At 43.7% G+C, this 13,106-nt stretch overlaps 1 protein-coding gene across 1 annotated transcript; it reads left to right on the forward strand.

Moving 5' to 3' along the window:
• The first annotated feature begins 2,597 nt into the window (after window positions 1-2,597).
• hcfc1a (host cell factor C1a) lies at window positions 2,598-12,873 on the forward strand. The gene is made up of 28 exons (XM_024270158.2): window positions 2,598-2,777; window positions 3,851-4,051; window positions 4,530-4,678; window positions 5,261-5,421; window positions 5,519-5,727; window positions 5,851-5,935; window positions 6,025-6,131; window positions 6,218-6,397; window positions 6,474-6,716; window positions 6,804-6,952; window positions 7,042-7,224; window positions 7,306-7,527; window positions 7,724-7,828; window positions 7,901-8,117; window positions 8,255-8,391; window positions 8,479-8,626; window positions 8,719-8,933; window positions 9,015-10,083; window positions 10,166-10,311; window positions 10,425-10,559; window positions 10,636-10,843; window positions 10,941-11,216; window positions 11,299-11,405; window positions 11,483-11,617; window positions 11,794-11,979; window positions 12,063-12,360; window positions 12,441-12,504; window positions 12,588-12,873. Exons 2-28 carry the CDS (start codon window positions 3,856-3,858, stop codon window positions 12,625-12,627), a joined length of 5,370 nt encoding a protein of 1,789 aa, XP_024125926.1. The 5' UTR covers window positions 2,598-2,777; window positions 3,851-3,855; the 3' UTR covers window positions 12,628-12,873.
• The last annotated feature ends 233 nt before the right edge of the window (window positions 12,874-13,106 follow it).

The following is a 13,106-nucleotide window of genomic DNA, read 5'->3' on the forward strand; positions in this document are numbered from 1 at the left end:
TTTGAAGAGGAAACGTTTTGACCGATAACCATTTCAGTAAAAGCTAAATATTTGCTGATAAATCTTTTAACATGTGATTTTAAGCTTGTAAAGTCAACAAAGTTGCATTTTTTTTTACATTCCAATCTCTTGTACCTTTGCTGGGATATTCTCTCCTGACAGGTGTTAAACTGAGTATCTTAAGTTAATTTGAAAGAAATGACTTTTTATTTCTTTCTTATAATAATGGTTAAGAAACTTTCTCTGGGGGCCATTGCTGAGACCAAATCTTGCCAAAATCAAAGGCATTGCTCCAGAATACGGTCATGTTCCAAATCATTCAACAGTAATTGAATATTAATTGGTCTGTATATTTATCTTTTTTGTTTAAGTGCACTTTCTGCCACATTTTTGTATCATATTTGATTTTCTTAACATGCAAAACCCAAATATATCACTGTGCACCTTTGAGATTTCAAAAATGTAAAAAAAACAAACTTTAATATAATAAATTGTATATTTATATGCATCTTATGCATCATTAAATTTGTAATTGGTAAAAGAAAAAGTTTATGTTTTTTTAATGATATACTAGAATAAAGAGATAATTTGGCCTAAAGACAAAAATATTTTCAAGATTTGACTGTGCTTTTCTCAAGAGTAAGCCTCCTCCTAAGTTGTTTGTTCTATTCTTAGAATTTCTTATCCATTTATCCATTCATTATTGTAATGACGTCTCTAATGAGTCCCCAATCTGTTTTATGTGACGACTTAATCCTTTTCTTCTAGTGTGCGTGAGAGGAGTGCTGCAGGAAAATTCCACTGTTCCATTTTTTTTCTTTCTTTTATTAACTAGTTGAAAAGGACGTTGAGTAAATAAATGATTTAACATTTGGAAGAAGGCTGTCTGAGAGATTCATTATTTGGTATCAAATTATAGAAGGCCAGAATTGATCCAGACAAGGATGATGGTGTAAATATTCAATATATTTTTCTGCCCTTTCGTCTGTTTTCTTTTTTTTTAAATGTCAAACAAAACAACAACAAAAAAGGGAAATTTGTGACCAATTTATTTCATAAAATACATTTATATTGAATCTTTGTCAACAATTTTAGATGTTTCTTATCATAGCATTGTCTTATAACACAGCACTTAAATGTTAACAGTCTTTTTTGGCATTTAAAACAAGATAAAAAGAAGCCTCCCTTTAGTAATGCCTCTGAGCCAACTGAGATGGCATACTGAGATAACACTGATATTCAGAGAGCAGCAAAAAACCCTAGGAAAAGTCAGCAGGAAGCCGGAGTGCCCAGAAAAGATGCTAACCCCACACAGAAAGGTCCCAGCTGGGATGTGGACTGAGGCCTTATTGCTGTGAGGCAAAAGCGCTAACCATTGCACCACCATGCAGCCCAGTCGGAGTTGTTGCAATCACAAATGCCATAGAAGTTAAATAAAGAGTCAATCCTTTAAGATTGCTTTTAACTCATGCAAAAAACGTATAATAACGCATATGAAAAAAATCATTTGGATCAAAAAAGGTGTCTAAACCAAGACTGCAACATAAAAAGTGACAAAGCCTGCCATCTAGCGGACATAATATTTATTGCAATTCAGGATGTCAAAGAAACTGAGCAAATTCTACTTTTTAAAATTATTTTTTAACAATAAAAATAATGATACATGCTATTATTATTTTCAGAATAAGATAAATTATGTTAAAAGTAATCAAAGTCATCTGACTTTAATTTCATGAGCTTGTTTGTTTACCTAAATTAAGTAATAAGATTCTAATGTTCTACAGATTTGTAGTAAAAGCTTAAAATGTTTAACTAAGAACGATTTATTACAACCTAATTAAAAAAAACGTAATCCAAAATTATTTAGTACAGATAAATGAACGCCTATTTGGTGGGGGGCTTCTTGATGTAAAGTAACAAATTGGTGCTTTTATTTTGATGAAAGACTAAAGGGAACAGTATTTTAAAAGAGACAAAACATAACAGTTTTCGGAGCTACATTTCAAAATATATTTTGTATTTTGAATGAAAGCTACCTTTTTATTTGATGACCTGACAGAAAAGTCGTGTATTTTTGTACATATTTGTTATTTTATTTGCATTTCAGATTATAAACGGTTCATTGTGCTTAGCCTCGGAGCCAAGCAGAGAGACAGGGTATGAGACATGATGTACTGCTGTAGTAGCCTACTCTGTGGTAGTGGAAGGCGCACTAAGGAGTTGAAGTGGGCGTGTCGTTACCAAAATATAAAAATATAAACTACAACTTAGATTAAAGATGCACATAAACTAATTTTGTATATGAACTAGTGTGCTTAAGTTGTTTCCTTGACGCATTAAAAACGAAAAGTGCTCAAAATTAATTCAAAGAGGTTTCTGCACGGATGTCGCCATCTTTAGTAAGGGACAATAACCCTACTTTTATAACACAAGTTGTAAAAAATGGATAAAACTCAGAATAAGTTTGAATTACTCATATTTACTTTAGTTGTTCGAGTATGTCCTCACCCCGAAGACAAACGCTTCGACATAAGTAGTACAATACCAAAATGCTACATTAGTTAGTCTGAAATCGTTAATAAGCGGGCTAGCGGCGCCATGTTTACTTTGGGTGACGCTGAACCTCTTCCATTTTCCTCCGCCTCTGGTTGTCAAGAAGATGGCAGCTTCCAGGCAGGCATGAGAGGAAATACTTCTTCGCAAATCGAATGAATTTGGATTAACGTCGCAAGATAACAGCACATACTTGTGTTTTTGCATTTGCTGCATTGGGTGAAGTAAGTCAGAATCTCAAATATTCGCAGATTTTCAATGGGTTTGTTATGTTTTGTTGCAAACCGCCTCGGCCATTTTTCTTGTGGGAGCTGTTGAAGTAGGCCGATTGTCGAAAAGATGGCTGCTTCCACAGAAGGCATGAAACACAATAACGCTTTGTTGATATAGTTGAGAAAAACTTAAATTCGTTTTGAGAGTTTTTCTAGAACAATTTTTGCAGCGCGTAGTTGGTGCATGCCGGCCGCTGTGCTATCGGCTGTTAGCATAGTGCAAATTAGGTTGAACCATTAGCCGCTAGTGTTAACGGCGTTCGGCTAGTGTTATTCTCTCATTTGGAGGTGCCATTTCTGGCCCATAGTTTGGGCTGTTCAGGTCAGTAATTCGATTGAAACTGAGTTGCATTGTTTTTAGGTTGACCCAGCTGGTTTTTTGCTTTTTGTCGCATTTTCTGGCGTTTATTCTGGCGCTAAATGGTTTGCAAGGAATGCTAAATCTTTTAGCTACAATATGGCGACTCCCAGAGAGGCATGAAAACAGCCGACGCTTGCTAACGGTTTTCACTTCAGATTAAACATATTTTACTCATTCGTAATGTTTTTCTTGTCGGGCCGATTTGCTCTTCGTGAAATTTTGTATCGCTGTGGTGAAGTTTTCTTAGTGTTCGGCGGATTCATTAGCGTATATTTTTGCCAGTTTGATTCGCTTCCGCCATTTTTCAGACTGGCAGCGGTGTTAGCGGCGGTTTGTTTGGCTGCAAGATGGCTGCTTCCATAGATCGAATTGAATGGTTAGAAACAACTTTTCGAAAATATAAAATCCAGCAATCGGAATTATGTTTAAAGATGTTTGTTCAGACAAATACGAGCGATTACTTTGCGGGACTTTTAAAACGTATTGTATTTTTTTTCCCAACATTAGCCAAACCGCGAATTGTTTTGCTGTCCAGCTGCAAACATTGCATTTTTTTTTTTACTAGAATAATGATTTTCATTTTCAGCATGTCTTGTGGCTTCTTATTTCTAGTTTTTGACGTGCCTTTTTAGCTAAAAAATATATTTATTTTTTCTCCCGGTAGAAGTTATGTCTGCCCCTGGTTCAGCGGCGTCTGGGACCACGGCGTCGGTCCTACAACCGCGATGGAAACGGGTCCTTGGCTGGTCGGGTCCCGTCCCCCGGCCTCGTCACGGACACAGAGCCGTTGCTATAAAGGAGCTTATGGTTGTTTTCGGCGGTGGAAACGAAGGAATTGTGGATGAGCTACATGTATACAACACCGGTGAGTTTTTGGGCTGCACGTTGAACATGACCGATTATGCATCAAAACAGAAAGTCCCCTTGGTCGTATTCGCTTATTTTAACCGAAACATAAAATAAAGTTTGTATTTAGAGTTTTTCAATTCATTCATGTGTAAGAATTCGACTGAATGTTGTGTAGGCCTTGGCAGGCCAAGGAATCCAGTGTATAGTTTTTTTCAAAAAGCTCCCCCTGCTGGAGGAAGTGTATTACTACACGCATAAAAAAGGCGGGCTAACAAAAATGGATGATGCTGGTTGGTTTTAGATAAATACTCTGCCCCAGTTTTCCACTGATAAACCAATGATCGACTAACTCAATAAATGTTTTGGTTTTGTTGACATTTATCAATAGAAAAGTTGAGCATTTTAAAAAATATATAATTTCATGCTTTTATCATTTTAATTAAAGTTTTAACACACTTATTTTCTTTTCTTCTTTTATTTTTTTCTTCTTTTAGCAACAAACCAGTGGTTTATCCCAGCGGTTCGTGGTGATATTCCCCCTGGTTGTGCTGCATATGGTTTTGTATGTGATGGCACACGGTTGCTGGTATTTGGTGGGATGGTGGAGTATGGAAAGTACAGCAATGACCTTTACGAGTTACAGGTAATGGGCTTATGATACATACAATTATTTGCACTGTATTTGCACATTAGAGTGAAACAAATACTCTTAACTATTTTAACAAACTTTGAACACAGGTGGTTTTTGTCTGTCACAGTTTAATTTTTATTCCTAACAGGTGTTGTAATAAATGAAAGATTGTTTACTTTAATTTTTTGTAATAGATGCACGGATTGTTATTGGAGGTTCAGTTTTAATTAGGTCAGCGCCCATGGTTATTTATGCAGATTTATTTTAATCCGCATTTTAGTCTTGGTTCTCCAGGATCATCATTTTTCCTCACTGCACTTTAGCGATTCCACTAAATTAATTACATCTGAGAGCTGTGGTGAGTCAAAATTGAAAGTCTTTTGGAGAATTGATAAACTTGAAGATGATCTTGAAAGATTATAAAGTTACTGAAACCTACTTATTGAGCTCTATTATTATATTGACAAGTCCATTGTTGTCACTCTGATTCTCTGAGAAAAAGTAGCCGTCTTGGAAAAGTTGATGTTTGTTACTTGTAAGTGTTCTTCATACGATTGAACCATCTTGACATGTTTTATGGTCTGTTTCTCACAGGCCAGCAGATGGGAATGGAAAAAGTTGAAAGCCAAAAATCCAAAGAACGGTCCTCCTCCTTGTCCTCGCCTTGGTCACAGCTTTTCACTGGTTGGAAACAAATGCTATCTGTTTGGTGGACTGGCCAATGATAGTGAAGATCCAAAAAATAACATTCCCAGGTAAAATAATAGTAATAATTCACCAGAATCAACTCATGTCTTTTTGATATGACTGAGATTTTTGTATATTCTTACAACTATGACTTTTGCTCTTCAGATACCTGAATGATTTGTACACCCTCGAGCTTCGCCCAGGATCCAGTGTCGTTGGATGGGATATTCCAATCACATATGGAGTTTTGCCTCCTCCTCGTGAGAGCCACACTGCAGTGGTATACACAGAAAAGACTAGTAGAAAATCTCGCTTGATAATCTATGGAGGGATGAGTGGCTGTCGTCTTGGGGATCTGTGGACTCTTGATATTGGTAAGTCGTTGCTGGAATAATGGAGTAACATTGCAAAACTAAGAAATCTGTCATTTTTCTTTTGTCCTACACTGGTAACTAGAAATGATTTTAAATTTAACCTAATGCAATGTTGTATTCTAGATACCCTGACATGGAACAAACCAGGAGTTGGTGGCACAGCCCCTCTTCCACGGAGTCTCCACTCTGCCACCACAATCACAAACAAGTGAGATGCACATTTAAAAACTCTCAAAAATAAACTTTAATTTCTCTTAAAAAACACGACCTACTGCTAATTCTTGTTTTACTCTGCAGGATGTATGTTTTTGGAGGGTGGGTTCCTTTGGTAATGGATGACGTCAAAGTGGCCACCCACGAGAAAGAGTGGAAATGCACCAACACTCTTGCCTGCCTAAACCTCGGTTCGTCTACATTTCAGATGCTTGTGACATCAGAGATGGGTCTGAAGACATTGGGATCCTTTAACCTTTCTAAAATGTTTCTACAGACTCCATGTGTTGGGAAACTGTGTTGATGGACACGCTTGAAGACAACATCCCGAGGGCCCGTGCCGGTCACTGTGCTGTGGCCATTAACTCCAGACTTTATGTGTGGAGCGGACGTGACGGTTACCGCAAAGCGTGGAACAACCAAGTCTGCTGTAAAGACCTGTGGTACCTGGAAACAGGTGGGTGTGTTGTTGCTGCATGGATTGATCAGGTATTGTGGATCAAGGCTCACAATTTATGTTTTGTATTTCCCAGAGCGGCCGCATGCCCCTGCCAGAGTACAGTTAGTCCGTGCCAACACGAACTCTTTGGAGGTGAGCTGGGGTGCAGTCTCCACAGCAGACACGTACCTGCTGCAACTGCAGAAGTACGATATTCCTGCAACTCCAGCAGCAGCCACACCAGCCATGAGCACAGCCCCAACACAGCCGGTTAACTCTCCAAAGAGCCCCGCACCAGCTGCTGCAGCACCGTCTGCTCAAAGCTTACCACAGACAGGTATCCCTCTGACTGCCACAACGTTCTGACATCAAGAAGCTCTGCAGGATAACTCAAAGACCTACATTTGTTTTCTTTTTCACTCAGCTGTTTTAAAAGTTGCAGCTCAACAGTCTGCAGCTGGTGCATCAGTTGTCACAGTTCGCCCCAGCCAGCCAGGGAAATCCCCCGTCACTGTGACATCACTTCCTGCAGGCGTTCGAATGGTAGTCCCTGCCCAAACCACCCAAGGATCGGTAGGGACCGTTTTACACAAAAATCAGTCATATTTAGGACTTTGATTCAATTATATTTTTAAGTTAACACATTTGTTTTTGTTTTCAAGCCCATTGGAAGCAGCCCTCAAATGAGCGGCATGGCAGCTTTAGCCGCAGCTGCTGCTGCCACACAGAAGATCCCACCCTCTTCTGCAGGAACCGTCCTCAATGTTCCTGCAGGTGCCACCATCCTCAAAACGGTTGCAGTTTCTCCTGGCACCACCACAGTGAAAGTTGCTTCCCCAGTGATGGTACAGTTATTAATATTATTATTATTTCTGCATTTAAAGTTTCAGTGAGTGTCAGATTTTAAAATAATGCTCTGATCGTAGGTGAGCAACCCGGCCACTCGGATGTTGAAGACTGCCGCAGCCCAAGTGGGGACAGCAGCTGCATCCTCTCCCACCACCACCAGACCCATCATCACTGTGCACAAGTCTGGTGCCGTCACAGTGGCTCAGCAGGCGCAGGTGGTAACCACCGTAGTGGGAGGAGTCACCAAGACCATCACTCTGGTTAAGAGCCCCCTCACTATGGGCGGTAGTGGCACTTTGGTAAGAAAATAGGAATAATTTGGTAGAATATGATATGGAAATGACTTAAAACTTTGAATTTGTTGCTGTTACTGTACTTGTGGCCCCTATTTGGCTCTTTTACATTTTGTATGTTTGCATTGTTCTGTTGCCACCTCCTGGTGACAGCTTTCCGTTGCCTCATGAATGAATTTAAGTTTGTTTTCTATGCTGGCAGATCTCCAACCTCGGCAAGATGATGTCTGTGGTACAAACCAAGCCGGTGCAGACGTCCGCCGTCACAGGCCAGGCTTCCACCAACCCCCTCACACAGATCATACAGGTCAGTTGGCAGCACGGGTTCAGAGAGACAACAACAGGAAAGCGTTTGCATCACATCTGCCTATATTTGCAGACAAAGGGGCCCCTCCCAGCTGGCACCATTCTGAAGCTGGTGACCTCTGCAGATGGCAAGCCGACAACAATCATCACGACCTCACAGGCAGGAGGCACAGGAAACAAGCCCACAATCCTCAACATCAGCGGCGTTTCTCCTACCACCACAAAGCAGGGCACCACTATCATTAAGACCATCCCCATGTCCGCCATAATGACCCAACCTGGAGCCACAGGTCTGAACTTAATGCACTCCGCTATAACGTCTATCATATTGATGTTTTAAAATTGTGTGAAACAGTTATAAGACAGCAATGTCTGTTTATCAATAGTCAGAATGAACACATTAAGAAACATGGTTTTATCTTTGCAGGCGTGACAAGCAGTGCTGGCATGAAAACGCCGATAACAATCCTGACTACGAAGGTAATGACCACTGGAACTCCTGGTAAGATCATCACTGCGGTGCCCAAACTCGCCACTGCAGCTGGCCAGCAAGGACTAACACAAGTAAATAATTTTTATTTATTTTTTTTTTTTGCACCATATGGTTGTCGTCACATATGCAAAGACTAAATCCCAAATGGTTTGATTCAGGTGGTATTGAAGGGAGCTCCTGGACAGCCTGGCACCATTTTACGCACCGTCCCCATGAGTACAGTGGGTGGTGTTCGACTCGTTACTCCAGTTACCGTGTCTGCAGTCAAGCCCACTGTCACCACTTTGGTGGTTAAGGGAACTACTGGTAAGAACAGCTGTTACTATGATGTTTTTTCAAGTTTATCTGAAAATTCTTCAGATTTTGTGCATATTTTTCAATTCCTTTTTTGTTTTTAGGAGTCACCACTCTGGGGACAGTCACTGGCACTGTGTCCACAAGCTTAGCTGGAGGCACAGTTGACAGTTCCAATGCCTCCCTGGTGACCCCCATCACCACACTGGGAACCATCTCTACTCTGTCCAGCCAGGTCATCAGCCCCTCGGCCATAACTGTGTCGGCCGCACAGACAAGTCTGACTTCTACACTGCCCTCATCTGCTATCACAGTGCAGGTGAGAGATGATCACTGTTTGAATATTGCTTTATTGTAATGAGGTCTTTGATGATTAAACATTATGGTATGTATTTTTTAGAACCAGCCAACACAGGTGACTCTGATAACAACTCCTAGTGGGGTGGAAGCCCAGCCTGTTCAAGATCTACCTGTATCCATCCTGGCTTCCCCCACCTCTGAGCAGCCCTCTTCCACTGATGCTGCAGCTGGAGAGGGTTCCGGGACTGTCACCCTGGTCTGCTCCAACCCTCCATGTGAGACCCACGAAACTGGGACGACCAACACAGCCACCACGTCTTCTGCTGCGATTGGAGGACAGGTGTGTTCCAACCCTCCCTGTGAGACCCATGAGACTGGAACCACCAACACCGCTACAACTGCATCCTCAAACATGTCTTCGCTGCGCGTGTGCTCCAACCCGCCATGCGAGACTCACGAAACGGGCACGACTAATACGGCAACCACAGCAACATCCAAAATGGAAGGAGTCCAGAAGGTGTGCTCCAACCCGCCGTGCGAGACCCACGTGACGGGCACCACCGATACAGCCACCCAAGCCTCGTCCAACATGAACGCCGCGGGGACCAGCACAGTGCAGAGCAACTCCCAGAAAGCCTGCTCCAACCCGCCGTGCGAGACCCACGTGACGGGCACCACCGATACAGCCACCCAAGCCTCATCCAACATGAACGCCGCGGGGACCAGCACAGTGCAGAGCAACTCCCAGAACGCCTCCTCCAAACCCCCCTGTGAGACCCAGGAGACGGGCACGACTGATACAGCCACCACGGCAACCTCAAACACGGAAGGGGTCCAGCAGGTGTGCTCCAACCCACCTTACGAGACACACGTGACGGGCACCACTGACACAGCCACCCAGGCTTCGTCCAGCATGAACGCTGGGGAGACCAGCACCGTGCAGAGCAACACACAGAGCGCCTGCTCCAACCCGCCCTGTGAGACCCACGAGACGGGGACGACCAATACTCCGTCCACAGCCACATCCAGCATGGGAGAAGAGCAGACCAACACAGCTGCTGGGCTGGTCCAGAGGGTCTGCTCTAACCCCCCCTGTGAAACACACGAGACCGGGACCACCAACACTGCAACCACCGCAACCTGCGGCATGGAGACAGGCGAGGGCACAGGTACAGCTTTTAGCTTCTGTGTTTGACGCCTCCTGGACTGGTAAGTTTTTTTTTTAAATTGGATTCGATTGTGTTTGATCAGAAGCTCAGCAGACGGTGGAGGGAGAAGAAGGTACCAGCAGCACAGAGGCAGCTTCTACCACAGCAGCAGCTGGCACTACCACCACCCAGGGCAGAGCCATTACTACTGTCACTCAGTCCACCCCCGCCCCTGGACCTTCAGTACCCGTAAGAAATAAAAACTGCCTCGTTTGAATAATGATCTGAGATGAGATCGTTAGCTCTGAATGTCTGCTGCCTCAGTCGTCGACTATTATATTCTCCATTCCTGTCATGTCCAGTCAATTTCTTCAATCACCGAGGGAGTGAGTACCGCTACCAGCTCCACTGAAGAACCCATGCAGACAGATGAAGCTGCGTCAGCAGAAGCTGCCCCATCTGAGGAGGCAGCTGCTGCCATGGAGACACAAGCAGAAGTGAATAAGGCACCACAAACTTGTCATTACATTTTTTATTTCCCCCCCTGGCGCTTAACTTTAATGTGTTTTCCAGGGAGAAACTGCAGCAACAACTACCTTGAACCTGCCTTCAGAGCTGATGTCTGAGGGCCAGGGAGCCACGCTCATGGTGACAGGGCTGTCGGATGAAGAACTGGCTGTGACTGCTGCAGCAGAGGCCGCCGCTCAGGCAGCAGCCACCGAAGAAGCTCAGGCCCTGGCCATTCAGGCGGTTCTACAGGCAGCTCAGCAAGCTGTCATGAGTGAGTCTGCCATACTTGAACTTGCTCTTCCTTCCTAAAGGCGAAGTCTAAATAGCCTCAACCAAAATCCTTCTGATCATTCTTGTTTTGTTTACAGACGAGGGTGATGCTTCTGCAGACAGCCAGCAACCAACCAGCATCCCCATTATGCTTACCCAACAAGAGCTGGCAGCGCTGGTCCAACAGCAGCAGCAGCTGCAAGAAGCTCAGGCTGCAGCTCAGCAAGCCTCTGTGGACGCAAGCCTGCCCACCGAAGGCCTCGCCCCGGCCGACAGCCTCAATGACCCCTCTGTGGAGAGCAACGGACACAACGAGATGGCAGCATCAGTTACCAGTGCAGTGGCTTCTCTGCTACCACGTACTACTGCTGAGAGTACGCCTGCCATCAGCTGATTCAGTTATTGTCGTATTACTAATTATATTTGACTCATTGCCTTCTTTCTCCCCGCGTCCAGCTCTTGCTCCATCAAGCACATTCGCCCCGTCTGCATCAATTGCCAGTCCAGCAAAGCTCCAGGCAGCAGCCGCTCTGGCAGAGGTTGCCAATGGGATAGAGGGAGAGGTTGGTCATTTTCTGCTTGCATCTGTTGATTTCAGAGTGAAGAAGACTAACTATTAATATATATCAAACTCATACAGAAACAAGCCCCCCAGCCAACTCCAGCAAAGCCGGTCGCGAAAAAGGAGAACCAGTGGTTTGATGTGGGGATTGTAAAAGTGACAAACATGGTTGTCACTCACTTCTATGTGCCAGCAGATGATTCTCAAGGAGATGTGAGTGATGTCATCGTATGTGCTCTGTTCAGTCTTTGATTTAGAATTGATTTATTTCAAGTAATAAAAACAAAAAAGTAGACAAACGAGATGTAAATGAAAACATAGATTCATCAAACTCTGGATTTTTAACCTTGAGTTGGCATCATGCTGAATCTGTTTGTTTTTCTTCAAAGGACGATTCTGGTATTATGCCAGACTACAGCCAAATGAAAAAAATGGAGCTGCAGCCCGGCACGGCATACAAGTTCCGTGTGGCTGGAATCAACGCATGTGGTCGCGGAGCTTTCTCTGAGATTTCTGCTTTCAAGACATGCCTACCAGGCTTTCCAGGAGCACCTTGCGCCATCAAAATCAGCAAGGTAGAACCACCCCCCCAAACGGGAAATTTGAGAGGTGCTGCTCAGAGTATGAGGAAATAATTGCCTCTTGGTTTTTTCCTCAGAGTCCAGATGGAGCCCACTTGACCTGGGAGCCCCCCTCTGTCACGTCAGGGAAGATCATTGAGTATTCGGTGTATCTGGCCATCCAGAGCAGCCAGACAGCTGAGGCCAAGGCCTCCTCTCCAGCCCAGCTAGCCTTCATGCGCGTGTATTGTGGACCCAACCCTTCTTGCTTGGTGCAGTCGTCCAGCCTGTCCAACGCTCACATTGACTACACCACCAAGCCTGCCATCATCTTCCGCATCGCCGCCCGCAATGAGAAGGGCTACGGTCCTGCCACCCAAGTTCGATGGCTGCAGGGTGAGCGTGGAGTTCCATGTACTCTCAAAATAATGCACGTCGCTCTCTGAACACATCATCACCATTTCTGTGTTTTTCAGAATCTGGTAAAGATGCTGCTTCTGCGAAACCTGCCCCCAAAAGACCAGGCACCTCTCCTGATACGTAAGTGTTTTTAATGACATGAATGCATCCTTACTTTTGAACAAGTCATGCTAAACTGATTGTGGTTTTATGTCCTTCTGCAGCAAGACTGCTGGTCCAAAGAAAGCAAGGACAGACCAGTGAGGTTTCCCAGCGATCTCTCCCAGTCTTGTTTTTTTTTTCTTTTTCTTTTTGTTTTTTCTCCTTCCACCCAAGTCTTTTTTATGAGAAAAAAACTGACCTTCACCCCCTTCATTACCCTAATCTCATCGTCCGCGCCCCCCCCCACGTCTCAGATCAAGGCGGCAATGGAGGCAGGACAACCGTTTGAAGACGAGATGAAGTCGATCTGAGAGATGCTTCTGTAGATAAACCCTTTTGTCCTTCTTTTGTTGGTCGTACTATTTTTAGAGCAACACAAACCTAGAAGCACATTATCCATTTCAGTCACGCCCCCTTTCATCCTTTTAACGTCTATTTTTGGCTTGTTTCAAGTAGTTCAGCAGTATAGAGAAGCATTTACATCTTTCACAAACTGGGAACCAGCCTGAGCGATAATGTTACTTTCTCTTTTCTGTGTTTTGTGAATTCTGAGGGAATGTAGAGAGAGACTACATAAAATG

This window comes from Oryzias melastigma, linkage group LG5 (genome assembly GCF_002922805.2).
Source record: "Oryzias melastigma strain HK-1 linkage group LG5, ASM292280v2, whole genome shotgun sequence".
Lineage (NCBI taxonomy): Eukaryota > Metazoa > Chordata > Actinopteri > Beloniformes > Adrianichthyidae > Oryzias > Oryzias melastigma.